The 27,157-nt window shown below is 46.0% G+C and overlaps 1 protein-coding gene and 1 pseudogene across 4 annotated transcripts in view; one reads left to right on the top strand and one right to left on the bottom strand.

The window, feature by feature from the left end:
- The window catches only part of SCUBE2 (signal peptide, CUB domain and EGF like domain containing 2), a 73,918-nt gene extending 52,096 nt beyond the window's left edge, over positions 1-21,822 (bottom strand). For all 4 annotated transcript variants that reach the window (XM_025357201.1, XM_025357200.1, XM_025357203.1 and 1 more), the window contains exons 1-5: positions 21,614-21,822; positions 19,950-20,072; positions 9,426-9,551; positions 4,973-5,107; positions 230-355 (exon numbers count right to left, since the gene is read on the bottom strand). In XM_025357201.1, coding sequence (XP_025212986.1) covers positions 230-355; positions 4,973-5,107; positions 9,426-9,551; positions 19,950-20,072; positions 21,614-21,737 — 634 coding nt within the window. In that variant the 5' untranslated portion in view covers positions 21,738-21,822. The remainder of the gene's footprint in view (positions 1-229; positions 356-4,972; positions 5,108-9,425; positions 9,552-19,949; positions 20,073-21,613) is intronic.
- Positions 21,823-24,609: 2,787 nt separating this feature from the next.
- LOC112606784 lies at positions 24,610-26,339 on the top strand (annotated as a pseudogene).
- Positions 26,340-27,157: the final 818 nt, after the last annotated feature.

Below are 27,157 nucleotides of genomic sequence, written 5' to 3'. Positions count from 1 at the left end.
TGAATTTCATTTTCTCCTGATGAGTTCCTTTTAAAATATCATTTCCCTTCCCTAAGGGAGACCACCCTTCTGCAGTGAACAAGTACTTGGTAGAGGTCGGTATCCCATGCTCACTGTCTTCCCCGCTGCTGCAGCCGTGTCATGAGGTGGTGTTTCTGAACTGGGCCACAGAAGGCAGCCTGTGGAATACGATGGTTCCCATGGCAGGTGTGCACCCGCCCATACTTACAAATGCAGTCTCTCTGGTTCTTGGCCAGCTCAAAACCAGGCCTGCACTCACAGGCGACACTGCCCCTTGGGGCCTCCTTGCAGATGTGACTACAGCCGTGATCCTTATTCATGCAGCTCAGGCCCTCTGAAAAACAGCAGTGTGTAACAGGTGACTAGGCTGTGGTCAGAAGCCTGAGACCTGGGAGAGCGGCAAAGGGCTAAGGGGTGGCCCACAGACCTGTCTGCCTAGGTCTCCATCAGCCCCACATTTGAAAAGTATATGTCATTAAAGTCAACCTAGGCCAATTAATAGACATGAAAAATTTCTTCTGTCACCCAAGAGATATGATGTCTCAACTCTCCTAACGAGATGGGAGCCTTCCCAATACACTGGAGCTCTTTACTGGGTGCAGGATCAGAGCCTGCTGACCCCAGGAACTGGTACTCATGGTCTTATCTCTGCCATGTCTTTACCCAAGAGCTGATCAAGAATGTAAAGAGAAAAGGAGAATCCTCCTAAGAAATGTGCAGATAGAATGATCAAGATTTTCAATTTTTCACATACTCTTGAAGATAATTTTCAAAACATTTCAACACCCCTCTCTACCCCCACCAATCCTGCCCTTCAGAGGTGAGTGTGACTGCGGCATTTTGGCATCCTCATATGGGTCACATGCCCAGGGATCTGTCTTCTGTGACCACCCTCAGCCACTCCCTTGGTCCTTCCCTCAGGACGTAAGCCTCTGACAGACAGTATCACACAGCAACAGCAGCAAGAACAGAGCAAGGGAGAGAGAAGACAGAGAGAGAAGGAGGGAGTGTGCTCATGTGTGTGGTAGCTGCTGTACAATTCTTTTGAGGTATACAGTAAATTTCGATTAGGCTCAACCTTGTAGTACGATGGTGGGCAGGGAACACCTGCTTCTGTTCCCGCAGGGCCCGGCATACATCTACATGAGGGGCACTAGCAAGGTAACTGCCCGTGTGGTTTACCAGCATTCTGCCTCATCTCAAAACCAATTCTTCGAGATCCTGCTGCCTGCCAGCATCCTGAAGGAATTCTTTTCATACCCTACAGTATTTTCAAGACATCTGCTCAGTTTATACTGCATTATTAATTACCTATTCCTATGTTGCTTCTTTGCATTTGTGCAATGTAACTCTAAAACATCTCTGAGAGTAGGGACTTGGTTGTCATTGGCTCTCTACTGACGAGACACTCTAATGCTAGAAAGGCACTGGTTTCAACACGAGTACAAAAAGGTTGCTTTCACTTCTCTAGAATCCAACACTCTTCTATATTATGCCCCTAAAACCTTAGCCAACAGGTTCTAATGAAGTCAAAGTTCTCTCTGCAGCTCCCATGCCAGAGCTGTCAAACTGTGCTTAACTGGAACAATTGTTTTAATACAAACAGATGCCATTCCCATTCCAAAAGACAGTGCAAGAGTTAATATATCCCATACTTTCAAGAGTCTCTCTTAAAATCCTCTTGCTCTTTTGCCTGACAGTTATGAGCTGTCTGCACTCCAGCACTGAGTCTGCTGGTTGCTGGGATTCATTCATCCATGCCAAGGGTGGCTGTCAATTAACACAGAAAGAGACTTGCACTGGATTGGTGGAAAACTTTCTCTTGCTCTGACTGGTAATTTCCGAAGATGTGATTTGCTCCCCAGAACTGAGATGGCGTGGGAGGTGACAGCTGCCTCTAGAAGCAGTGTCCTGTCTTTCTGAGAAGGCCCAGAAAGCGTTGTGTTTGTCCTTGGGTCAGCAAAGCATGGGAAATAACCAGTGCTCAGGTGTAAATATAACAGTGCCCAAGAAACGGGGGCAGGAACACCTGGAAAGTATACCCCCAAACAGGCCAGCTGCTGCTGCTTTTCCACTCTGTTTACAAGACCGTTAAGACCTTTACAAAGTGACCTTTACTGCCTCAGAGTAATTCACCTACACAAGAAATATTTCATAAGAACGCCTGTGTGCCAGATGCCAATGTGATACACAGAGAAGCTGCCACCTGATGTTCCACCACATCAAGCTACACCTGAAGTTACCAAGAGGTAATAGAGACTTAAATGGCTCTGGAATTGCTGATGGCTTTTCAAGAGGTGACCTCAAAGCCTTTCATAGCACCCTGACTTAAAGCAAGACCACTGCTGGGGAGAGCACATTAATTTGTTCCAAACTAGGCAGCCCAGCAAATGGCCCTAGCTCTTTCCAAAACTGGCCTGGTTGTCACGTCCAGGACGGTTTGTTCACCATAAGGGAAACAGCTCAGAAACATTGGAAATCCCCCATTCTGGTGCACCCCAAGATCAGGGCCCCACTGAAGATTATTTCTGGAAACCCAATAAAAATATGCCGTGTGAACTGGGAGGAAAGCGTGACCTAAAACGGGTAACAGGCCCTGCCGAAAGCACAGCCTCCACTTTGCCACCCTGACACCTTCCCTGTCGCCCTGAAAAGGCATCAGTACACCATCTAAATATTCTCAGAACACACAAAACAAAAGAGGAGTTCTCATTCTGAGAGCCTGAGCAGCCATGAATAGGAACAAAGGCAGGCCGGGGGTGATGTGTTTCTCTCCAGCCTACCCTCATTATATGCGTGAAAACACACAGTCTCTTTATCACAGCTTTGGAGTCTCTAAGGATAAAAAAAAAAAAAAAAATCAATATCTTGAGCTTTCCCTCAGAGTCAATGATTACAATGCCCTATATTAAAGAACATTTTGTAAATAATTATTAAAAACAACAGCAATAGAAAATACTAGCTTCCTGTGTTGCCTTCTTTCAATCACTTTTAAGGTATCCGCTGTGGGTTTTAAGCCTACAGTTTCATAGTTTAATGTGCACATCAAAGAGAAAATCCTAGAAGAAAACTTTTTACAGGCTGTTCTATTTGACGAATCAAAATGCTAGGATGCAAAGGTTCTCCGTTACCAATTGCTACAATCTGTTGGCTGACACTCCCATGAATTTGCCAAGCAGTCAGGTTGAAACACAACAGAAAATCATAGAGAACACTTCCAGACCACAACTCAAATTCTTGGATTTTGGTTTTAGTTCCAGGCAAAAATGTTCACTTTAAATACTCTTCAGGGGATCCAAGAATGTCTGAATTGTAGAAAATTTAGAAAACACAGTTTGCAGAAAGGAACTGCATTTGTATTTGCTTATGTTATGAGGAGCCTGTATCTCTAATAGTCCAGGGGTTTGCAGGACTGAGCTAGGGCTCTGGAAGTGCAAGGATAAGGGGTGATCTTAATCGCTACCAGTTGCTTTGTAACTGGGTGGGACCCAGACTGCGAGGGCGCAAGCGATGGCTTTAACCTGCAGGTCCCACCTCCCTCCCCAGCCACCTGCAGAAGAAGCCAAAGTGACTTCCCAGGAAGCAGCTGGGAGCAATCAAAAGGAGAGATGCCCTGAGATTTGGATCACTCTGTGCCACTGGCCTCCTAATTCATTCCCACTTCGAATTTGGCCTGCATCGGACAAGAGTGCAGGGCACACCAATGACCCCAGAGAACCTGGCAGGAAAATGAAACCCAACTGCTACTTTATCAAGGGCCACACCTGGTACAAGATAAGAAATCTGCCTGATCAAAGCCAGTGTGTGTGACTTCCCTGCTCCAAACACTGAGAATGAGCAGACTCCGGGTGATGATAACCATCAAATCCATTGGCCCCTGGGGATTCCTCTGACGATTTTTCTTAGTACCCAAACAGGTATTCCAGTTAGGTATAAGGTGTGAGCCACCATCCTTGGAAAATGAGACAAAAATCATCTTCCATAAAGAAACCCTTGAAAAGTTACCAAGACCAGGATTAAAACAATCTACAAATTTGTGATTAAGCAGTAGAAGAACTTAAAATGACCTCATTCTTAAGTAATGGGAAAGAATAAGCAGCACATGGCCAAAGGGGTTAATAGGCTAGTATTTAGGGCTCTTCCCCTAAAAACAGGCAGATGCAACTCCAAGAGAAACACAGCCACCAAAATGTGACTCTTCAACTTAAGAAAGAGCAGGGAAGAGTTAAAAGGATGACATTCAGTTAAAAATAACTGATTGGCCACATGTACTTAATGCATCTTCCTCTCAAGAATCAACTAAGTAACAGAAGAATGAAAAAAGGTATAAACTCAAAGCAAAGAGAATGAAAAGAAGGACATCAGAAGAGAAGAGTTTCTGGCAAATTTACAGAGGAATGGTAAATGGTGACATAGGTGAAGGAAACCACAGCACGGAGAGTCCAGGGAAGGAGCCCTTCTGCCCCTCGGAGCTCAAAAATGCAAACCATGGAAGGGCCAGATCTAGCTTGGGGCTGGAAGCAGGGCACTTCATTGAAAGTCTGCATGGGAAGGATCCAGCCTCCTCTCCACCCACCCAGAGCAGGGAGCAGGATCATACTGGTGCTGTGGTTTTCAGCACCTTTTTGAAAAACTTGGCAGATCATCCTCCATATTGCTCCTGAGACATCTAGTCATGTTTGAAATGTATTCTATGTAAAGATTAGAATCAGAGAATGTGAGAGTTTGAAAGGACCTCAGTGCTCACCCAGTCCAGTGCACCTATTTTGCCAGGTGAGGAAGTTGAAGTTCGAATAACTTGCCCACAGTTAGCCGGCAGTGGCATCTAGACTCAGGCCTCCAGACTTTCTATACCCTGTGCTTCCCCCCTAGAGTCAGTGTGTGTGCGTGTGCGCCAAGGGAGGGGGTCTCAGATGTGACTCCGTCCCCATCCACAGTGGGGCAGAGGTACCTTCTGAACGGTGAATGCAGGTGTGTTGATTGTCACTCAGGAAAAACCCCTCCTTGCAGCAGCACTCATAGCTCCCCATGACGTTGACACAGGTGTGCTGGCAGCCGCCATTGTTCTCCAGGCATTCATCCACATCTGGAGGGAGAGAGGGATTAGCCTCTGCTTTGGTGACTGTTTCAAATGCCCCACCTCACCCAGCAGCTCAGGGGCCCTGCTAAGCAAAGATGAGGTCCCTCTTCATGTCCCTGCACCACAGAAGCTTTCTGAATCAAAGCCAGTGAGGTCCACAGACAATTACCCAGTCCTTATGGGTCTGGGGCTCACTTGGCCAGGACCACCACATGGACACAAGATCAATTAGCTCAGTAAATATTTGTTGAACACCTTCTCCTTCCAAAGCATGGTGCTAGAGGAGACAGCAAAATATAGATAAGGAAGATAAAACTCCTTCCTCAGCCAGGTGTGGTGGCTCACGCCTATAATCCCAGCACTTTGGGAGGCTGAAGCAGGTGGATCACTTGAGGTCAGGAATTCAAGACTAGCCTGGCCAACATGGTGAAACCCCGTCTCTGTTAAAAACACAAAAATTAGCTGGGCATGGTGGCACATGCCTGTAATCCCAGCTATTTGGGAGGCTGAGGCAGGAGAATCACTTGAACCCGGCAGGTGGAGGTTGCAGTGAACCGAGATCATGCCATTGCACTCCAGTATGGGCCTCAGAGTGAAACTCCATCTAAAAAAAAAAAAAAAAAAAAAAATCCTTCTCTCTAGGAGCATGCACTTCAGCAAGAGACAAGTATACAAATGATTCTGATATAAGGTAAAAGCTGGTGCAAAGGAAAGAAATCACATCTGGTCGTGGGGTATCAGGATGAATCAAGGATAAGCTAATAAAAGATGGGCCCTTAGAATTGTCCAATTATAAATCAGGAGAGAAGCGATTATAGGTGGAAGACAGCGTGAGCAGTAGCGCAAAGGCTGGGAGGCATGGAGAACATTCAGATACCAGTAGGTCAGCCCATTTGGCTAGAGCATAGGGCACATAGAGGGAGGTTACAGGAGATACAGCTGGGAGGATAGACTGTGGTCACACTGCGGGATCCTGAACACCAGGCAAAGAAGTGCGTACTTAATTTGGGAAGCAGCTGGCAACCACTAGAGTAGGGGAGAGAGTCTGGCCTTTCACTTTGAGAAATACAAGGCGGCGGCTGAGAGCAGGACAGAGGGAGGGGAAGAATGGGCAGTCTGGGAGTCCAGCTTCACACATGCATCTGCAACAGCCACAGCTAGCACAGGGAGGAGGCAGAGGAGATGGCAGGAGTCCCAAGAGCCTCTAGGGAAGGAGCCAGCAGAGAGGTCAGGAGGGAGGAAGCCTTCTGCCACACTGTCAGGGTGGCCTTAGGGGGCCTTCCTCCCACTCTGCCTGTGATACCCTGTGCACAGCTATATTGATACACTTACTGACTTGCAGCCTCAAAATCCTTTACTCATCTACCTCTACTAGACTGCAAACTCCTTGAGGACAGAGATTTTTATTTCAATTAGCACAGCCCTGAAAGACAGCAGGTGCTCATTAACTATTCAATGCATGAACAAACAAGCAGGAGAGGATAGCATCACCCGAGTCAAAGAAGAGAAACTTCCAGAAAAGTTTCAGACAATAAAGGCTCAAAGGCTGATATAAAAGCAATTTATTTTCTCCAGTCTAATTTCTCATGTGCCAATCACTAGCTCCTGTGTGTATCCATAATAATAATAATAATAATAATAATAACACCTCACATTTAAATATCTGTTATCTGGTTTCAAGCTTCAGATCTTATAGTCATCTGTCCTCCCACACTACTGAGCAGATGTCTGACTAAACTGATGGGACTCAAGCCATCGCTTGAAGCCTAACAAACTTGCCCTTGTCTATGCCAAAGGGTGAAGGAAGCACATTCCAGAGGATGAGCTGTGCTGGAATACACCTGGCTTAGGTGTTCCACAGCAAGACTCAAGGTGAGTAGGAGAGGTCAGTCTCCCTGAACACCAACTCCTGGATTGGCTGGGAGTAAAGGTGTGCTCCCCTCTGAGCTGCCACACCCCCATCCCACGTTTAACCCCCAATTTCTTTTCTCCAAAGCAATCAGAAGTGTGTCATTTAGCTGGCCGATGCTCTCTGGTTGGATAAATACAAAAGTGTGTGTCCATGTACGCGGATATCTATCACTAAGCCGGTGAGCTTCTCCAGACCATAAAACAGTGGTTCCCAACCCTGGCTATGTGTCAGAATCCTGATGCCTGGATGCCACCTCCAGAGATACTGACAGAGCCAGTCTTGGATGAAGTCTAGGTGATGGTGTTTTTTAAGCTTCTCAGGTGATTCCAGTGTGCGGCCAGGGTTGAGAACCACTGCTACAAAGCCAAATAGCTATGATGAGATCCCAGATACTCCAAAAATATAAACTGAATGCAGATGGGGTGAGCTGTATAGAAGAGCTGCCTTTCGTTTTTCAGACTTGCAGGCATTCAGGATCTTGAAGTGCTCTGTGTTTAGTGCCAAAGCTAAGTGGTGTTTGTACCTTGTGTCTTCTAGCTAATATATTTGTGGCTAATGTGTGGTTAGGAGGCTGAGGAGATTGAAGGGGTCATCCCAGAGAACTCAGGAGACATTAGGGCTCTGAGCTTCTTTCTTGCCACTTTCAGCCCTTTCAAGTCTGAATGGTGGGGAAGTGTCTATGTGTGCTGGTCCTACTCTTCTAAATGTACTTCATTTTCTTGTTCCTTCCTTTTAAAGAGTCCTTACCCCCTTCAGAAATACTCAGTAGATGCTCAAGGTCTCTCCACAAGGCAGATCCTTGCTACTGAGTCCACAAAGAGATCCCACAGAGGGGAAATGGAGATACTCTGTGTTAATAATATCTGTGTTATTGGCAAAGGCAAGAAAAGACTCTGCCTTCAGGGTTTCCAAGCAGGCCGATACTCAGAGCCACCCACCAGCCCTGGCCCAGATTCCTAGCCCCTGGATGTTTCTTGCTCTTAGGAACCTCATCCTTCTCCCCGACCCCGGGCTGTGGATTACGGCACCACAGTAATGACGAAGTCTGCCATCAGATATGCATCCTCCAAATACCCTTGTTGACAAATCAAAGGGAAATTTCCCCCCGAAAATGGGGAAAAAAAAAAAAAAAGCAACCCATGTGGTATGCCTCCCAACAAATCACACACTGAAAGTGATTTCATTTGTCTGAGTTTTTAATTAATATTGATTCCTGCTCTTATGATTGTCTTTCAAATATGCCTTTTTGTGGTACTCACTGCCTAGAAGGTTACTGGTTCCCTCGCCTGCAATCAAGTCTTACTGACAGCTGCAGGCTTGGAAAGTCACGTGATGTGTCACCCAAAGCCTGATCTCTCACACAGGGCACAGACAGGAAATAACAGAGTCCATCAGGATGGAGCTCCAGGTGACACTGACGTGGGATAAAGGTCATATGAGGGTTAAGTCCCAAATGGAAATAACCTCTCCTCCACTCCAGAGCCCCAACATGCAACACACAAGTTCTGCCTGGACTTTTTCTAGTTCCTTTTATGCATATCTCAAAGCATTTAATCAAAGGGCCATTCCTACCACACTATAAGGGGGTGTCCAAATCGCTGTCCCCACAGAGCCAGGGCCTGGCTCCACTGCTCCTTAGTTGGCCAAGTAGACCTCAGCAGGTTATCCATACGAAGGGTCGTGAGTGTCAAAGGACGCTGATGCCATATTTTCCCGTGATGTTCTCCTGTACAACTAATACCAGCCTTAAAAAGCAAACCACAAATACCTACCTGCCAGGAGTGCTGCAGCCTCTAAGACTATCCCAACACTCAACCCCGTGCAGTTGCTAGTTGCTTCTAAGTTCTGTTTTATTCCTGGCATAAGGAATGAATGTAAACAACACCCTTTGTAGTCTCTAACTCAGGGACTAAAACTCCAACAGATGTTTCTGTTTTGTGGAATACTAGGAAGATGTTCATGGAAGATTTCTGTTTTAGTTTCTCTCTTTTTCAAGAAAAAAAGGGGGGTCTAGCTGGCTGTAACCCCAGCACACATTTGGAGTCTTCAGGACAAGGAGTTTTTCCAAATTCTAAAATAGAAACACTTACAACATTGAAAAAAAATGGTTATAAGTCAGGACTCTCAACACAAGACCAAAGATCTTAAAAGGTGACAAGTCAATGCTAGAAAGTCAATAAATAGTAATGACAATGTCACCCATCTCCTTGGACTAACAGAAGATTTATGTTATGAATGATCACATAAAACTAAAACATTTTACCTCATTTTCTATCTCGGAGTCTGACTTCCAAGGAAGCAGAAAACACAAGGCTCTGAGCCCGTTTTTGTCTTCATGAGGAGGTCTTCACCAAGGGAAAGCAAGGGGTGGGAGAGCGAAGGAGAATTGCCATTTCCAAATGCCTTCCTTACCAAGACAATTATGACCATCATGAGCCAACATGAAGCCATCAAAACAAGTGCAACGATAATTGCCTGGAATATTCAAACAGTCATGGACACAGCCTCCATTGAGCTCATTTCCACATTCATCGATGTCTGAGGAATAAAACAGAAGTAAACCAGACAGGTGCTATTTCTTTGATGTGAAAACATATGCACTTACCTTTTAACCAGCCATTCCACTTCCAGGAATCTACCTGAAAATACATCTCTAACAATAGGAAAACAAATATGCACAAGGTTATTCACTGCAGTGTTATTTCTAATGACAAAATACTGGAAACAAACTAAGTTTCCATACATAGAAGAATAGTTTAATAAATTATGGTACCTCTACTCCATGGACTACCATGCAGCTATTAAAAAAAAAAAGAGAGAGAAAGAGGAAGATCTCTATGAACTGATTTGGAGTAATTTCTAGGATATACTATTAAATGAAAAAAATAAAAATTAAGAGAGTATCTGTAATATGTTATCTTCATGTAAGAAATAAGAAGATATAAAACACACACAATTTCAGGATACTTTTTGCAGAACTTGACAAGCTTACCGTAAAATTTATATGGAAATACAGAAGACTTAGAAGAGCAAAAACAATTTTGAAAAAGGCAAACAAATTTGGGGGACTTTAACTTACTATAAACCTACAGTTATCAAGACAGCATGGTACAGGCATAAAGACAGATGTATAGATCAATGGAACAGAACTAAGAGTCCACAAATAAATCCTTCTACTTACGGCCACTTCATTCTAAACAAAAGTACTAAGGTAATCCATTGGGATAAATGCTTGCCTTTTCAACAAATGGCACTGGGCTAATTGGATATCCATATTCAAAAAGATGATTTTAGACCCTTATCTTATCCCATACACAAAAATCAACTCAAAATGGATCAGGGATCCAAATGTAAGCATTAACAATATAAAGCTTTTCAGAAAAAATATGTGAGAAAACTCTTTAAGATATTGGGATGGCTGGGCATGATGTTTGGGTGCACTTTGGGAGCCTAAGCCAGGAGGATCAGTTGAGCCCAGGAGTTGCTGACCTGGGCAACATAGTGAGACCCCCATTGCTACAAAAAATAAACAAAATTAGCCGGGTGTGGTAGTGCACGCCTGTAGTCCCAGCTGCTTGGGAGGCTGAGGCAGGAGGACTGCCTGAGCCCAGGACATTGAGACTGCAGTGAGCCAAGATCGCACCACTGTCCTCCAGCCTGGGTGACAGAGCAAGACCCTATCTCAAAAAAAAAAAGGAGAAAAAGAGAAAAATCTTTAGGACATTGGATGAGGTTAAAATTTCTTTGATATAATACCAAACACACAATCACAATTTTTTAAATTAATAAACTGGAGTTTATCAAAATTAAGAACTTTTGCTTTTCAAACGGTATCGTTAAGAAAATGAAGACAAGCCACAGATTGGTAGAAAATATTTGCAAATCACATACCTTATGAAGAACTGAAAAAGAACTCTTACAACTCAATAAGAAAATAAACAGCCTAATTTTAAAATGGGCAAAATATTCGAATAGACATCTCAGCTATGATGATATGCAAATGGCCAATAAGCACATGAAAAAATGCTCAACATCATTAGTTATTAGGGAAATGCAAATTAAAACCACAATGAGATACCATTTCACACTCACTAGAATGGTAATAATTAAAAAGACAGACAATAACAAATGTTGACAAGGATGTGGAGAAATGGGAACACATACATTGTTGATAGGATGTTGATGGGTATGTAAAATGGCATAGCCACTTTGCACAACAGTTTGGCAGTATCTTTTCTTTTCTTTCTGTAAATGTACAGTTGGATATAATTAAAACAATCATAATGTTGTGAAATCATCACCACCATTCATCTCCCTAACTCTTTTTATCTGAATTGAAACTCTATGCCCATTTAACAATAACTCCTCATTTCCTCTTCCCTCTCTCTCCTCAGGCCCCGACAACCACCATTCTACTTTCTGACTCTATGATTTTGACTACTCTAAGTATCTCGTATATGTAGAATCAAACACTATTTGTCTTTTTGTGACTGGCTTGTTTCACTTAGCATAATGTTCTCAAGATTCCACCATGTTGTAGCATGTGACAGGATTTCCTTTTTTAAGGCCAATATTCCATTATATCACGTCTGTAATCTCAGCCACTTGGGAGGCTGACATGAGAGGATCACTTGAGCCCAGGAGTTTGAGACTAGCCTGAGCAACATAGCAAGATCCCATCTCAAAACATAAAAACCAAAGCCATTATTTTGTACATAACACATTTTGCTTATCTGCTCATCTGTCAATGGACACTTGGGTTGCTTCCACCTCTTGGTCACTGTGAATAATGCTACGAGCATGGGCATACAAACATCTCCTCAAGACCCTGCTTTCCACTCTTGGGTATATACCCAGAAGGGGAATTGCTGGGTCCTATGGTAATTTTATTTTTAATTTTTTTAGGAACTTCCACACTGTTTTCCACAGTGGCTACACCATTTTACATTCCCACCAATAGTGCACAAAGCTTCCAATTTTTCCACATCCTCACCAACATTTATTATTTTCTATTTTTTTGATAGTAACCATCCTAATGGATATGAATAGTATCTCCCATTTGTAGTTTTGATTTGCATTTCCCTAATCATTAGAGATGTTGAACATCTTTTCATGGGCTTGTTGTCTATTTGCATATCATCTTAGCTGAAATGTCTGTTCAAATATTTTGCCCATTTCTTAATTGGGTATTTGATTTTTAGTGTTGAACATTAAGAATTCTCTACATATTCTGGATATTAATCCCTTATCAGATATATGATTTGCAAATATTTTCACCTATTCTGTGAGTTGCCTTTATATTCTGTTGATATTGTCTTTTGATGTACAAAACTTTAAAATTTTCATGAAGTCTAATTTGTCTACTTTATCTTTTGTTGTATGTGGCTTTGGTGTGATATCCAAGAAATTATCTCTTTGGCAGTTTCTTAAAAAGTTAAACACAAATACCCAGCAATCTCACTCTTAGGTATATACCCAGAAGAAATGAAAATATATGTCTATACAAAGGCTTTCATGCAAGTATTCACAGCAGTATTATTTATAATAGCCCCAGAATAGAAAAAATCAAAATGCCTATTAACTGATAAATGGGCCAAAAAAAAAGAAAAGGTATATTCATTCAATAGAATACTATTCAATGATAAAAATGAATGAAATGCTGATATAAGCTACCACATGGACAAACCTCAAAAGCATTTTGCTAAGTGAAAGAATCCAACACAAAAGATAGCATATTGTATGATTCCACTTACATGAAATGTCCAGAAAAGGCAGATATACAGATACAGAGAGTAGATTACTGGTTGCTTGAGGTTGGGACTGGGAATGAGGATTCGCTGTACAAGAACATGAGGAATACTACTGAGATGAGGAAAATATTTGTATTATGGTGATGGTTGCACAATTCAGCTGATTTACTAAAAATCACTGACTTGTACAATTAAAATTGGTGAATATTATAGTATGTTAATTACACCTCAGTAAAGTTGTTAAAAAGAAAGCATACATTTATCTGCTTACAGTGCAAAATAAATATAGAAAGGAAAAGCCAGAAACTACAGAGGTTGGTGACCCACAGGGCATGGAGAAAGGGTGGAAAGAATGAGGAGGGGAACAGGAATAAGAAGGGAGCGACACTTCTCTGAGTATACCTTTTGGTATATTTTTGACTCTTGGAACCATGGTGATGTTTTACATATATGCATGCATACATACATATGTACATATAATCTATGTGTATGTATGTATATGTTACTTGTATGTATTAATTGTATGTTTATTAATACATACAATACATACAAGTAACGTATACATACACATAGATTATATGTATACAATTAATACACACAAGTAACATACACATACATACACATAGATTAATATGTATACAATTAGTTGTATACATACAATTAATAGATGTTTAAGGAATAAGGGAAATGCATGGAAGGAGGGGATGGAAGTGAATAAAAATGGAATACAAAAAGAAACAAATGAACCTAATGTATTATAAACTAATAGCATAACCATACTGAAGGGGACGGGGAAGAAAAGTATTGCCCTAAATAACACTGTGAAAAACAACACCTTGCTTGGATGCTTTAAGGCTAAAAACAAAAATAGCTGCATGCTATAGATTCTAGTAAATATTGTACTCTAGTTAGCAAATCTGCTTTACTCACAGGGTTATGGACTCGTAATTCTGTGAATACTTTACCTGTGTATTAGGACTGAACAAAGAGGTAAACACATTACAGATAATGAGCGCCAGATTTCTCACTGTTGGAGAAAGTTACAAATAAGCGAAGACAGAATAGAATGAATCTTGTGGTATTGGTTTGGAATCCAAAGTATCAGTGTAACTAATTGTTTTTAATATGTATACAGATGAATAAATAAAAGGAATAAATATAGATATATGTATATGTGTGGGTGAGTATGCATACATGTATTTCCCAGCTAGGAATGATGACACCCCAGCAGCAATGACAACACCAAGCATCCAGATCTTGGCTTCTATAGACCACTTCCCAGTAAAAGGAATCAGAGTTCCTTGGAGAAGTGGTTGATTCCAGGCCTAGGCAGGAGAAGCTATAAGATGAGCATATTGTTGTACCAGAAAGTTAGGAAGTCCTCAAAAAAGGGATGTCAAAATGACACAGTTGACAATGTGGGGGGGAGCTTCCAATGGCTAAAGCAAACAATTTGAGCCAAAAATAAATATAGATGTAATAAAGTAAATATGCATGAGTACATAGTGGTATAAATTAATAAATAAGTGGGGAAGAGGGAGAGATCTTCCTTACAGAATAATTTCAATTAATAGATGTTTAAGGAATTCAAGAAATGCAAAATTACCAGGAGACACACATTGCAGGCAAAATCCACAGTTGGATGCTAACATCAGTAGATGAAGACTTGAGGAGAAACAGGATATTGGCCTCAAAGTATCTCCCCTAAGAAATGTATCTATTGCAAAGGGCCAAAAAAAAAAAAAAAAAGTAATTTTGCAGCAGAGAAACCCAGTAAATACCATCTTGCTCAGGCAATCAAGATTAACATCATCAGGAATGGGGCATATTGACGTCATGTGCCCATGATGTGCTACGCTGAAAAGGACACAACAGCACCTCTGCAGCAGCCAGGGCAAAAATTCATCACCTCAGTTTTATCATGAAAAAATACAAGACATTCTCTAATATCAATTATTGTTTTTTGAGACAGTGTCTCATTTTGTTACCCAGGCTGGAGTGCAGTGGTTCCATCATAGCTCACTGCAAACTCCTGGGTTCAAGTGATCCACCTGCCTCGGCCTCCTGAGTAGCAGGGACTACAGGCACACACCACTACACCAGCAATTTTTTTTTTTTTTTAGAGACAGGCATCTCGCTATGTTGCCCAGGCTTGTCTCACACTCCTAGCCTCATGTAAGCCTCCCCACTTGGCATCTCAAAGCATTTGGATTACAAGCATGAGCCACTGCACCTGGTCTCATATCAATTCTTATAATGACATAACACAAATGAAGTGAGCAGTATTCATCAAAAATGTCAATGTCAGGAAAGACTGAGGAACTGTCACGGACTGGAGGAGAAAAGAGACACAACTGCTAAATCTAATGTGGGACTTCACTTGGATTCTGAAACAGAAAAAGAATGGTAGGGGAAAATGGTGAAATTTGAATAAAGTTTGTAGTTTACTTAATAGCATTATGCAAGTGTTGATTTCCTGGTTTTGATAATTGTACTATAGTTATGTAAGTTGCTAACATTAGGGTAAGATGAATGAAGGGCCTATATATACACATATGAACTCTGCACTATTTTTGCAACTTTTCTGAAATCTAAAATTATTTCCAAATAAAAAGTTTTTAAAAAATAAAAATACAGGCTGGGTGCGCTGGTTCATGCCTGTAATCCCAGAACTTTGGGAGGCCAAGGCAGGCGGATCACGAAGTCAGGAGATAGAGACCATCGTGGCTAAACACAGTGAAACCCGTCTTTACTAAAAATACAAAAAATAGGGGCCGGGCGCGGTGGCTCAAGCCTGTAATCCCAGCACTTTGGGAGGCCGAGACGGGCGGATCACGAGGTCAAGAGATCGAGACCATCCTGGCGAACACGGTGAAACCCCGTCTCTACTAAATAGTACAAAAAACTAGCCGGGCGCAGTGGCGGGCGCCTGTAGTCCCAGCTACTCGGGAGGCTGAGGCAGGAGAATGGCGTAAACCCAGGAGGCGGAGCTTGCAGTGAGCTGAGATCCGGCCACTGCACTCCAGCCTGGGCGACAGAGCGAGACTCCGTCTCAAAAAAAAAAAAAAAAAAAAAAATTAGCCGGGCGTGGTGGCGGGTGCCTGTAGTCCCAGCTACTCAGGAGGCTAAGGCAGGAGAATCGCTTGAACCTGGGAGGCGGAGGTTGCAGTGAGCCAAGATCACGCCACTGTACTCCAGCCTGGGTGACAAAGAGAGACTCTGTCTCAAAAATTAAAAAATTAAAAAAGAAAAGAAAAGAAAAATACAGTATCTTGTACAAAGGCCAACTTTAGATTCATCCCTGTTAAACTTGATTCAATCTCTTTCTTCTTTTTTTTTTTTTTTTTAAGACAGAGTGTCTTGCTCTGTTGCCCAGGTGGAGTGCAGTGGAGCAATCACAGCTCACCGCAACCTCCACTTCCTGGGCTCAAGTGATCCTCCCACCTCAGCCTCTGGAGTAGCTGGTACTACAGGCACGCACCACTACACTCAGCTAATTATTTTGACTTTTAGTAGAGAGAAGGTCTCACTATGTTGCTCAGGCTGGTCTTAAACTCTTGAGTTCAAGGTATCCTCCTGCCTCAGCTGCCCAAAGTGCTAGGATTACAAGCATGAGCCAATTCAGTTCCTCAAACTGAGAAGTAAGAACCATATAATAAATAAGCAAAGATCATTTAGAATAAAAGATCATCTAAAGCAACGTCTGAATCACATTATTTTTAAACCCACTTATTCAGGGCTCACACATTTCTCCAACATTTTGGCAGAAGAAAACTTTATGGAGGATAAAATTCTAGCTACTCTGAGTAAACCTGGTCCTCATCCCTAAACTTAAATATGAGTAGTGAAGCTGGCAATAATCACAACCCAAATAATACCATAGGTTGGTCCCAAGAGGCTTACAAATTAATAGGCCAAGAAATGGATAAAGGAGTTACATCTTTGTATATCTACATCTTTGAATCCTTACAATCCTCATTTCCTCTCCTTTTCCTTCTTGGGAGAAAATTTCCATTTCTGTACTCCTATACCAAGAAATCCAAACTAAGAGGGACACCCTGGCCAGGCGCGGTGGCTCACGCCTGTAATCCCACCTGGGAGACCGAGGTAGGTGGATTATCTGAGGTCAGGAGTTTGAGATCAGCCTGGCCAACATGGTGAAACCCCATCTCTAATAAATACAAGAATTAGCCGGGCATGGTGGTGCATGCCTGTAATTCCAGCTACTAGGGAGGTTGAGGCAGGGAATTGCTTGAACCAGGGAGGTGGAGGTTGTAGTGTGGTGAGCCAAGATTGCACCACTGCACTCCAGCCTGGGTGACAGAGCAAGACTCCATCTCAAAAAAAAAAAAAAAAAAAAAAAAAAAAAAGAGGGACATCCTTACTTACTAGTATTGTAAATACCACAAATATTCAAAAGATCAAATTCTTCTAGGGTTTGGGTTCAAAATGACAGTACAAAGGATGTATGATCACTGTTAACAATGACTATCTGTGGATAAATGGATGGGAGGCTCTTTAATTTTTTATTTTACACATTTTATATTATTTGACTTTTTATAACAATCACATATCATTTAAAAATAAATAAACATATATATATGGCACAATGCCAATCGTTAGTTATTTTAAACTAAATAATAGACTTTTAACAATCAACTATAAACTGTTAGCAATTCAATTTCATTTGAAATGTATCCAACTCAAAAGCCAAGAATAAGGAAACTCTTGCCAATTGTCATTTAACATCGTTTACTAAAAGTGTACTTTATCTAAATAAAGTTAGTGGCATGGTTTTGTGCCACCAGAGAGCACACAGCAACTGGAGGACGTGAGTTATCCACATAGTAAAGAAGTGAATATTTTTTTCCAAAGCAGGGTACCAACATGGGTGAATTACAGTACAGCAAATAGAATATTTAATACCAAGAGTGTGTGGTATGGAGGAATCAGCAGATAAATGTTTTGGGGAGAGACAGCCTTTTGGCCTCCCATGAAATGGGGCGGGGGATGGGGAAGAGACAGAGAGAGAGAGAGAGAGAGAGCGCTACTTCATGGATGGATCCCCAATCCCACTTGCTATGCACCTGACCAGGAGCACACCTTCTGTGATGGGAACGGCGGGAGCCTCACTCCTCATGTGCAAAGGGGAGCTCCCTGAATGATTTCCTAAGGGATGTCACCAGATCCAAACTTGCCTGTCATAATCCCACCTATTTTTCATATTTGCTATCTATATTTCCTTTTGGTCTTCCCTTCCTTTGTAACAAAGTTCATTTTAAAAATCCCATCTCTTGTCTCAGCTATGCTAAGACAAGGAGATGAGTGGGTAGGGAGGATCGGATCATTGCTACAACACTGCAAAAGCATCTGACAGTCACTTACCTATTTGGTCATCTGTATATTCTGTATCTAGATATTTCATTTGCGGGTTTGTCTATTTGTTGGAAAAGACTTTGTGTCAAGGTGCTAGTGACTGAGCCCATCTTACACAATCACTTATTCAAAAATAAGAATGTTTATTGAGTGTCTACCACATACCAGGTACCGCTGGGCATTACACACTGTTCCAATATTTAGAATCTTTATTACTCAGAGGCCACAGTATGAAACAGATTGGTTTGAAACATCAGGGTCTGAACACTAGGCCATTAAATGGCACTAGAATAGACACTTCATTAAAAGTTTTCCTCCTCTTGTGGCTCATGCCTGTAATCCCAGCACTTTGGGAGGCCGAGGCCAGTGGGTTACCTGAGGTCAGGAGTTTGAGACCAGCCTGGCCAACATGGTGAAACCCCATCTCTCCTAAAAATACAAAAATTAGCTGGACGTGGTGGCAGGCACCTGTAATCCCAGCTACTTGGGAGGCTGAGGCAGGAGAATTGCTTGGTCTCGCACTCCTGGCCGGGGATAAGGAGGCTTCAGTGAGCCGAGATCGCACCATTGCACTCCAGCCTGGGCAACAAGAGCAAAGCTCTGTCTCAAAAAAGTTTTCCTCCTCATCTAAAGAAGTTAATGTTTTTCAAAGTGGAAAGAGACTAGGAAGGAACTTTCTTACTCATTATGTAGCTTTAGATCCTGCAAGTATTCAAAAGATCAATTCCCGTGGGAGTTAAGCCCAAGTTCTAAAGAGTTTAAAACCTCTCGAAGAGGAAGGGGCCACCAACATACTTGTCAAGGTTGAGTCCAGGAGCAAGGAGGGATACTCAGAGATAAGTTCAGTGCTCCTCATCTAACTTCTTCCTGCACGGGATGACTATAGACAGTGGGATTTCTCACCCATCCAAAGAGGGACAGCAGCAGGCTGAGTAAATATGAGAAACGTGGGGCTGGAGACAGAGCTGGGAGTGAAGACCTGACTTTCTTTCACTTGCAGGCGAATAGTGTGATCATGGACACAAGTCCTCTGGCCCTCAATGTCCCCATCTGTAAAATGAGTAATAGGATTGGCCCAGAGCTGCCTGAACAGCCCAGTCAGCTCCAATGTGTCATGATTTCCATCTCCAGGGACAGCCTCGAGTGTCTACTCTCTGGCCAGCTCTGAACTTCACAGTTCATGATTCTAGTCCAGAATATAAAATGGCAGAGTCCAAACTACAGGTTCTCAGACCTGCAGCTCTATGGGCTAAAATGTCCCTCTGTACACATCTCTCCAGAGTGAACCTGTAACTCCAAACAAGGAAGGCCCTTGGTGTACTCTGAAGCTTGGCCTGTCGCAATGCCAAACATTGTGGCCAAAGCCATAGACAGGATGGAGCCTCCTGAGCTGGAAGGGAAGGGCAGGACTCTAGCACTCAGACTTCAGGGCAAAGGTACAAACTGCCCCAGGGAGGTGCAGGATCAGCCCTACTCTGGCAGGTATGGCTCTCCTGATCAGCATAGCTGTTTACTTTCTGCCCCAAAACCGAGTGGGACCCAAAGATACTAACACATCTCTTTTCTTTTCCAGAAGCTAGACAAAAGGACATTTCAGAGCCAGATAAAACTGTGTGAGCAACTCTGGGGAAGACCTAATGTTTCCAGTCCAAGATCTGAAAAGCATTTCAGAGAGCAGGTGATGTGATTCAGGGGCTGGGGAAAAGGGAGAGGAGGGGCAGCACTTTTAGCAATGTTAAGTGGCCACTGCAAGAGCTAAGGAGGTAGGAGCTTCCCTGCAGTCCCCCCACATGGTCCCCAAGGCACTTACCCTCACACTCCCTGCCTTCCCCTTGGTAGCCAGGCTTGCAGGAGCACTTGTAGGAGGTGGGTGTGTTCTGACACAGGGCGTTGGCATGGCAGTCATCTAGCCCTTGGGCACACTCATCCACATCTGCAAAAGAGCACAGCTGACACCTGGTACAGGCTCCCAGGCCATGTGTGATCTTGCCTCAGTCCTGTCTGGCATCATCCCCACCAGCCCACCCCACTTCACTCCTCACAAGCTACAACTGCTTGGGATCCCTGGGATAAACCACACTGTTTCTGGGCCGCTGTTTCCAGGAACAGCCTGTACCCTCTATGTGAAATTACCCCCACCATCACCTACTGGCCTTCAGGACTTAACTCAAATCCACCTCCTCCAGGAAGCCTGCCATGACCCCCAGTGTAGGTGCCCTCACCAGTGCTAGTATATGTATGGCTTTGCATGGTACACATCAGGCAGGGTTAATGTTTTCCTTCCTCTCCACTAGACAATGTCTTGACAACAGACTGCATCTGTGCCCCTTATGCCAAGCCAGTGCAGTACCTGGCACGTGAGTAGGCAACAGTACATACATGTCTGCTAAAGGAGGAAAGGACCAAACGGACAGAAAAACTCTGAAAGCCAAGCAGCTGTCAGCTTTCTCAGGGCTTAGAGCAAGCTTGTCCAACACAGCCTGTGGGCTACATGCAGCCCAGGACAGCTTTGAACGCCGCCCAATGCAAATTCGTAAACTTTCTTAAAACATTATGAGTTTTTGTTTGTTTGTTTTGCTCATCAGCTATCGTTTGTGTTAGTATATTTTATGTGTGGCCCAAGAGAATTATTCTTCTTCCATTGTGGCCCAGGGAAGCCAAAAGATTGCACCCCGCTGGTTTGGAGTATCTGGGGGAAGCCTGCCCCGGGATTGGAGCAGATGTCATCCCAGGCTCTCAGATTCTGCGAAGCGGGGATGGTGTCCCCACGGCCGGCCCCCTGCACTCCCACCCCTGCCCATCGTCTCAACCTGGAAACTCGCCTTGGCAGAAGTGTGTCCTGGGTTGACACTACTCCAGGATGTTAATTAAAAACAAAAGCATTTTGAAAGTATTGCAAGTCCAGTTAGCACAGCACGTCAAGAGTCCTCTCTGGAAACCAGAGTTCTCTGCTGAAAACCTAGGCTTGTTGCTGCTTCAGGGTAATTCCCAGATGAGAACAGGCGCTGTTCCGCTGATAGAAAAGTCTCTGGAGCCCACCCCGAAGCCAGCAGCAGAACTTCCTGGCCCCCAAAGAAAGAAAGGGCAAAGCTGCCACGGCCTCGCGGATGTGCCCGGCCCGGCCCTCAGTTTCCCCGCCTACACTGAGGCGCGGGACCCGGAGGCCCGGGTCAGCACCCTCCTGCCTGCTCGCCGGTGACGGTCTGACTAGCAGGCGCTCTGGAGGCGTCCGGACCGGGCGGGAACTGTCAGCAGCTCCGGATCCGAGGCCGGGCCGCAGGACTCAGGGCCCCAGCGGTCGTGGCGCCTTGGCCAGGCCGGCGGGTGAGGTCCCCGGGGGAGCGGAGACCCCCGCGGAGCTGCAGCCGCCACCCTCGGGCCCCGCACGCCCGGCTCTGGCCCCGCCGGGGACCTAGACACCCTACCCGGCCCTGCCCACTGTGCCAGGTGCGCCCCCCACGGCCGGACACTCACCCTCCGGCGGCCCAGCGGCACTGCGCCCGCCCGGCGGGACGGCCCCCGCCAGCAGCAGTGGTGGCAGCAGCAGCAGCAACACCGCCCGGGCCACCCCGGGACGGTTACAGCCCGCGACCCCCATGGATGGCTCAGCGGCTGCGGGCAGAGGCGGCGGAGTGCGGGCGGTGGTGGCGGCGGCGGCGGCGGCGGCGCGGGGAGGTGTGTGCGGGCGCCCAGCCCGCTGCCGCCGCCACCCCCTGCCCGGCCCCGCCCGCCCCCCGAGCCCCGGCCTCATTTTCACACGGTCCTTCCAGGGCCGGGGCGAGAGGCGCAGGCGGGGGCAGTGCCGCCCCGCCCGGCCTCCTCCCGACCCCTCCCCGGCCCCGGGCGGAGGGGGCGCGGCCCCGGTGGCCCGAGTGCTGCTGTCAGCCAGGCAGGGTCGGCAGCACCGTGCCCTGCGCCCCGCGCAGCCCAGGCCCCCAGACCGCTGCCCCCCGCAGCCCCGCTCCGCTCCAGCGCTCGGAGCCCTCCGTGCCCCGCCTGTTCCAGTGTCCTACAGCTCGACCCAGGCCTTCTTGTGAGGACAAACCACCTTTCTAGATTGAAATATTCGGGCGGAGGGCGCCCAGAAAGTGTTCAGTACAGTCCCCAAACCCCAAAGCTATCTTGGGGCTTTCCATGTGGGAGGTGGGAGTGGAAGGGAGTGGGGGTGACTTCCAATTCGGGAAAACAGCTGTTTGAATGGAGAAGGTGACCCTGGCTTCTCTGCCCACCCCAGCATACCCTCTGCACCCTTCTCCACACTGCCCAAACCCCAGGCCCTCTCGGATCCTACATTCCACAGCCCGGAGGGCACTGGTCCACTTGTCCTACTGTGGGGCACGCTGGGCCTAGAATCCCTGCAAGCTACTTATGTATCTCTCAGGGCAGCCTAAGGGGAAGGGGGCTAGAGATCAAAGGTGAGCCACCAGGGACAACAGACAGCTCCGACTTTGCCCGGAGTACAGGTGGCATTTATGATCACCTGAACTCATAAACATCAGGTCTGGCCAGTTGCAAATACAGGCAGTGCCTGACACCTGGCCCTCCATGCAAGACAGTCCTTGCAAGGGAACAGGTACACACAGGGTCTTCTCATATCACCCACGCCACGGAAGGCTGGAGCCCAGTACACTCAATATCACTCCAGGAACAAATATAGTAACAATTTCGAGAGGCAACTAAACATCACACTCAGGGATAGTAAAGTTCTTCGCTGAGCTTCTTCGTATTTATTCAATTTTCTCCTGTGAATATATACATACACATATGTATATATGCACGCGCGCGCGCACACACACACCATTCCTTTGGAGAGCAGAAAAAAAAATAGATGTCACCAAAAAATCCCCACCTAGCTCATACACAAAAACACTTGTGTCTTCCTGGGGCCTATCCACAGCCCAGAGCTCCCAGCCTCTGCACCCTCAGCACCCATCGTTTGCCACCCCGGCCCCTGAACACGCCCACGGGGCCCAGGCTAAGCCCGCCTCTTTGGGCTGTGGCTAGTGCAGCTGCTTGATGGAGCTATCTGAGAAAACAACTTTTCTGTAGTTGTTTTTCTTTTGACCTTTTCAGTGAAGACAGGCAGGTTGCATCCCTCTTTCTGTCTGCACCTCCCTCCCACTCCCTTTTGTTTGGTGCTGAGAGAGACACTCAGCTATTTCTGGTCATAAGGGTGGTTTTTACACATTTGTAAATCTGCAGTTAGTGAAACGTTCTCTCTGCCTTTGTCTTTGTGTCCTTAATGGTAGCCATAAATTACTGCCTTCTTTTCTCTCCGCTGCATCAGGCTTCATTGCTTTTGAAATGATCAAAGTTATTTCTTTTAAAATCCAACTAGAAACTGCCCATTGTGTGGCACAGACCTCTTTAGCTCCAGCCAAAGCATATAAATACATAAAGCTGTCCATTAAACTCTGGGGGGAGCCTCCTACAGTGCCCTTGTGCCTGGTGAAGAAATCACACATGTGCTGTTCTTCCCCTTTACCTTTCCCTAACTTGATCTTTCAGTAAGGACACAAATTAATACTGATAAGACTCAGCGCCTTTTTGCCTAAGAGGGTCAGCTTTTGTCATGTTTTCCAGAAAAGTCCACCACTGGCACAGATCTCAAAAAATGTTCTGTATCCTATTTTGTTTGCCCTGACATCCTTACAAACATGCTTTCAGCTGTTGGCTCCGAGACTCCTGGGCAACCTTTCTGACACTTGAGATTAAAGTCAATATGGCTTACAACTGGGAATTTCCATAGGGGGAAGGCTCCAGGGGAAAACTGTGTCCAAATGTCAGTGTTTTTGGTGTCAGGAGGGACTTGGTTGGCTCTACTCTGGCTGTAGGCTGCCCTCTATTGGCCAGCTGAGGGCCCCACAAACTTCTCAGAAAGGCCTCAGACACCATTCCTGGACTGAGGCTAAAGCTCCCTCTTCCTCTCCCTGTCTCCTTTCCACAGGCTGAGAGACCATGAACCAGGTCTCAAGGGTGCGGAGAGGCAGCCCAGCCAGCCCAGTCTCACTGGTGTGGGCCTCTGAGGAGGCGGAAGAAAGCCTGGTAGTGGCCGGCTGTGTGTACCCCTGAACTACACATAAGTAGGTGCCACTCTGCACTCACGGGACACCATTCAGTGCCCCCCAGCAGCCTCTGAAATGTGGACTGCTTCTCCCTGGTGGAAACTCTCCCTACCCTTGGTTGTCAATGTGGCAGGCAAACTCCTGGTTTTCCTCCTACCTCTCAGGAAATGCCTTCTCCACCATCTTCTAGGAATCCTCTTTCTACATCCTCTCCCTGGATGGTTTGCTCATTTCCTTGATTCCATAACATCAATCTCCAGCCTGGATTTATCCCCTTGGTTCAATCCCATGTATCCAGTTGCCTACTAGATACCACCTTGATCTCCCCTAGATCCCTCCAATTCATCATGTTCAAAAGGAAGCTCACGACCTAGAAGCAGCTTCTCTGCTCCTTCTCGAATCTCTGCCTGGTTCAGGCCACCTGCCTCCACTCCTGCCTCCACCATGTCTATCAGAGTGACCCAGAAGTCCTACAAGGTGTCCACCTCTGGCCCCTAGGCCTTAAGCAGCCACTCCTACATGAGCGGGCCCAGTGCCCGTGTCAGCTCCTGGAGCTTCTCCTGAGTAGGCAGCAGCAGCAGCTTCCAGGGTGGCCTGGGCACCTCCACGGGTCTGGGTGGACGCTTTGGTGGGGCCAGTGGTATGGGGGTCATCACAGCCATCATGGTTAGCCAGAACCTGCTGAGTCCCCTTGGAGGTGAACCCCAACATCCAGGCTGTGCACACCCAGGAGAAGGAGCAGATCAAGACCCTCTACAACAAGTTTGCCTCCTTCATCGAGAAGGTGCGGTCCCTGGAGCAGCAGAACAAGATGCTGGAGGCCAAGTGGAACCTCCTGCAGCAGCAGAAGACAGCTCAGAGCAACATGGACAGCATGTTCGAGAGCCACATCAACAACTTTCGGTGGCAGCTGGACACTCTGGGCCAGGAGAAGCTGAAGCTTGGCAACATGCAGGAGCTGGTGGAGGACTTCAAGAACAAGTATGAGGATGAGATCAATAAGAGTACGGAGATGGAGAATGAATTTGTCCTCATCGAGAAGGATGTGGCTGAAGCTAACATGAACAAGGTAGAGCTGGAGTCTCACCTGGAAGGGCTGACTGACGAGATCGACTTCCTCAGGCAGCTGTATGAAGAGGAGATCCGGGAGCTGCAGTCCCAGATCTCGGACACTTCCGTGGTGCTGTCCACGGACAACAGCCACTCCCTGGACATGGACAGCATCATCCCTGAGATCAAGGCACAGTACAAGGAGATCACCAACCACAGCTGGGCTGAGGCTGAGGGCATGCACCAGATCAAGTATGAGGAGCTGCAGACGCTGGCTGGGAAGCACGGGAATGACCTGCATTATGCAAAGATGGAGCTCTCTGAGATTAACAGGAACATCAGCCAGCTCCAGGCTGAGACTGAGGGCCTCAAAGGCCAGAGGGCTTCCCTGGAGGCTGCCATCACAGATGCTGAGCAGTGTGGGGAGCTGGCTGTTAAGGATGCCAACACAAAGCTGTTGAGCTAGAGGCGCCCTGTAGTGGGCCAAGCGGGACATGGTGCGGCAGCTGTGCCATGGAGCACCAGGAGCTGAAGAACATCAAGCTGGCCCTGGACATCAAGATCGCCACCTACAGGAAGCTTCTGGAGGGCAAGGAGAGCTGGCTGGGGTCTGGGATGCAGAACATGAGTATCCATCTGAAGACCACCAGTGGCTTCTCAGATGGGCTGAGCTCGGCCTATGGGCACCTCACAAGCCCTGGCCTCAGCTACAGCCTGGACTCCAGCTTTGGCTTTGGTGGAGGCTCCAGCTCCTTCAGCCGTGCCAGCTCCTCCAGGGCCGTGGTTGTGAAGAAGGTGGAAACACGACATGGGAAGCTGGTGTCCGAGTCCTCAGATGTCCTGCCCAAGTGAATGGCCACGGCAGCCCCTACCAGCCTGCCCCTGCTGCAGCTGCCCCAGGGCCTGTGGGGGAAGCCACTGTGCATTGGAGCACAGGAACAGGAGACCCACCTGAGGGTCAGCCCTAGCCCTCGGCCCACCTGCTGAGGGAGTTTACTGCCTGAGGCACCCCCCTTGCTCATGCTTCCAGCTACAAAACAATTCAATTGTTGCTTTTTTTTCCCCCAAAATAAAACCTCAGCTAGCTCTGCCAACTGTCCAAAACAAACAAAAAAATGGAGCTCATCTTCCTCAAACCTGCTCCTTCTCAAGCGCTGTCTCCTTTAGACAAGAGCACCACCATCCTGTGAACGCCAAGTCAGAGGTTTGGTGGTCATCTGGGACTCCATGATATCCCTCCCCAGCACATCTGAACAATTACAAAAATTCTGCCTTCTTACTATCTCTTAAAACCATTCTCTTCCTCTGTGCCCATTGCCTGGGCTTAGGGATTCACCATCCCTCATCACCCCTGGGGGCTGTGTATCTATCTTTTTCCTCCTTCCTAACAGATACTCACCCCTCCTGCAGACAGCCCGTGTGCCTAGGAAGGAAGCTTCCCCATCTCTAACTTCAGGCTCTGGAGTTGACTTAAGACAACTGATATCATTCATTCCATTCCCCCTGCAACAGTCATTGGTTCAGGGATGAGCACGTGACGGCTTTCCAATGGGAACAAATCTCAGGCCCTTTGCTTGAAAGGCTGGAATGGAAAGGCTCTCTTTTCCTCTTTGGAATGTGGCTGTAGTAAATGAGAAACTGTGGCAGCCATCTTAATACCTCCTTCCCTTGCCCAAAAGAGGATAAGTCCAGAGAAACCCTGAGAAGCCAACCAGGAGACACTCTGGTTGCACCTAGTCTGCGATTTCTTACAGGTCTCTGTCTAGAATCTCATCCCGATTCAGCACATCTAACACAGTGGCTGCCAGAGTTAAATATAAGTTTCATCACATCATTCCCAGTCTTCCTCAGGCTAACATCCAAGCTCCCTTGGTACAATCACTCTGAAGAACTGTTCGGCAGT

The sequence above is a fragment of the Theropithecus gelada genome, chromosome 14 (assembly GCF_003255815.1).
Source record: "Theropithecus gelada isolate Dixy chromosome 14, Tgel_1.0, whole genome shotgun sequence".
NCBI lineage: Eukaryota > Metazoa > Chordata > Mammalia > Primates > Cercopithecidae > Theropithecus > Theropithecus gelada.
The sequence above is the reverse complement of the archived record's forward strand: the minus strand, read 5'-3'. Positions and strand labels throughout refer to the sequence as shown.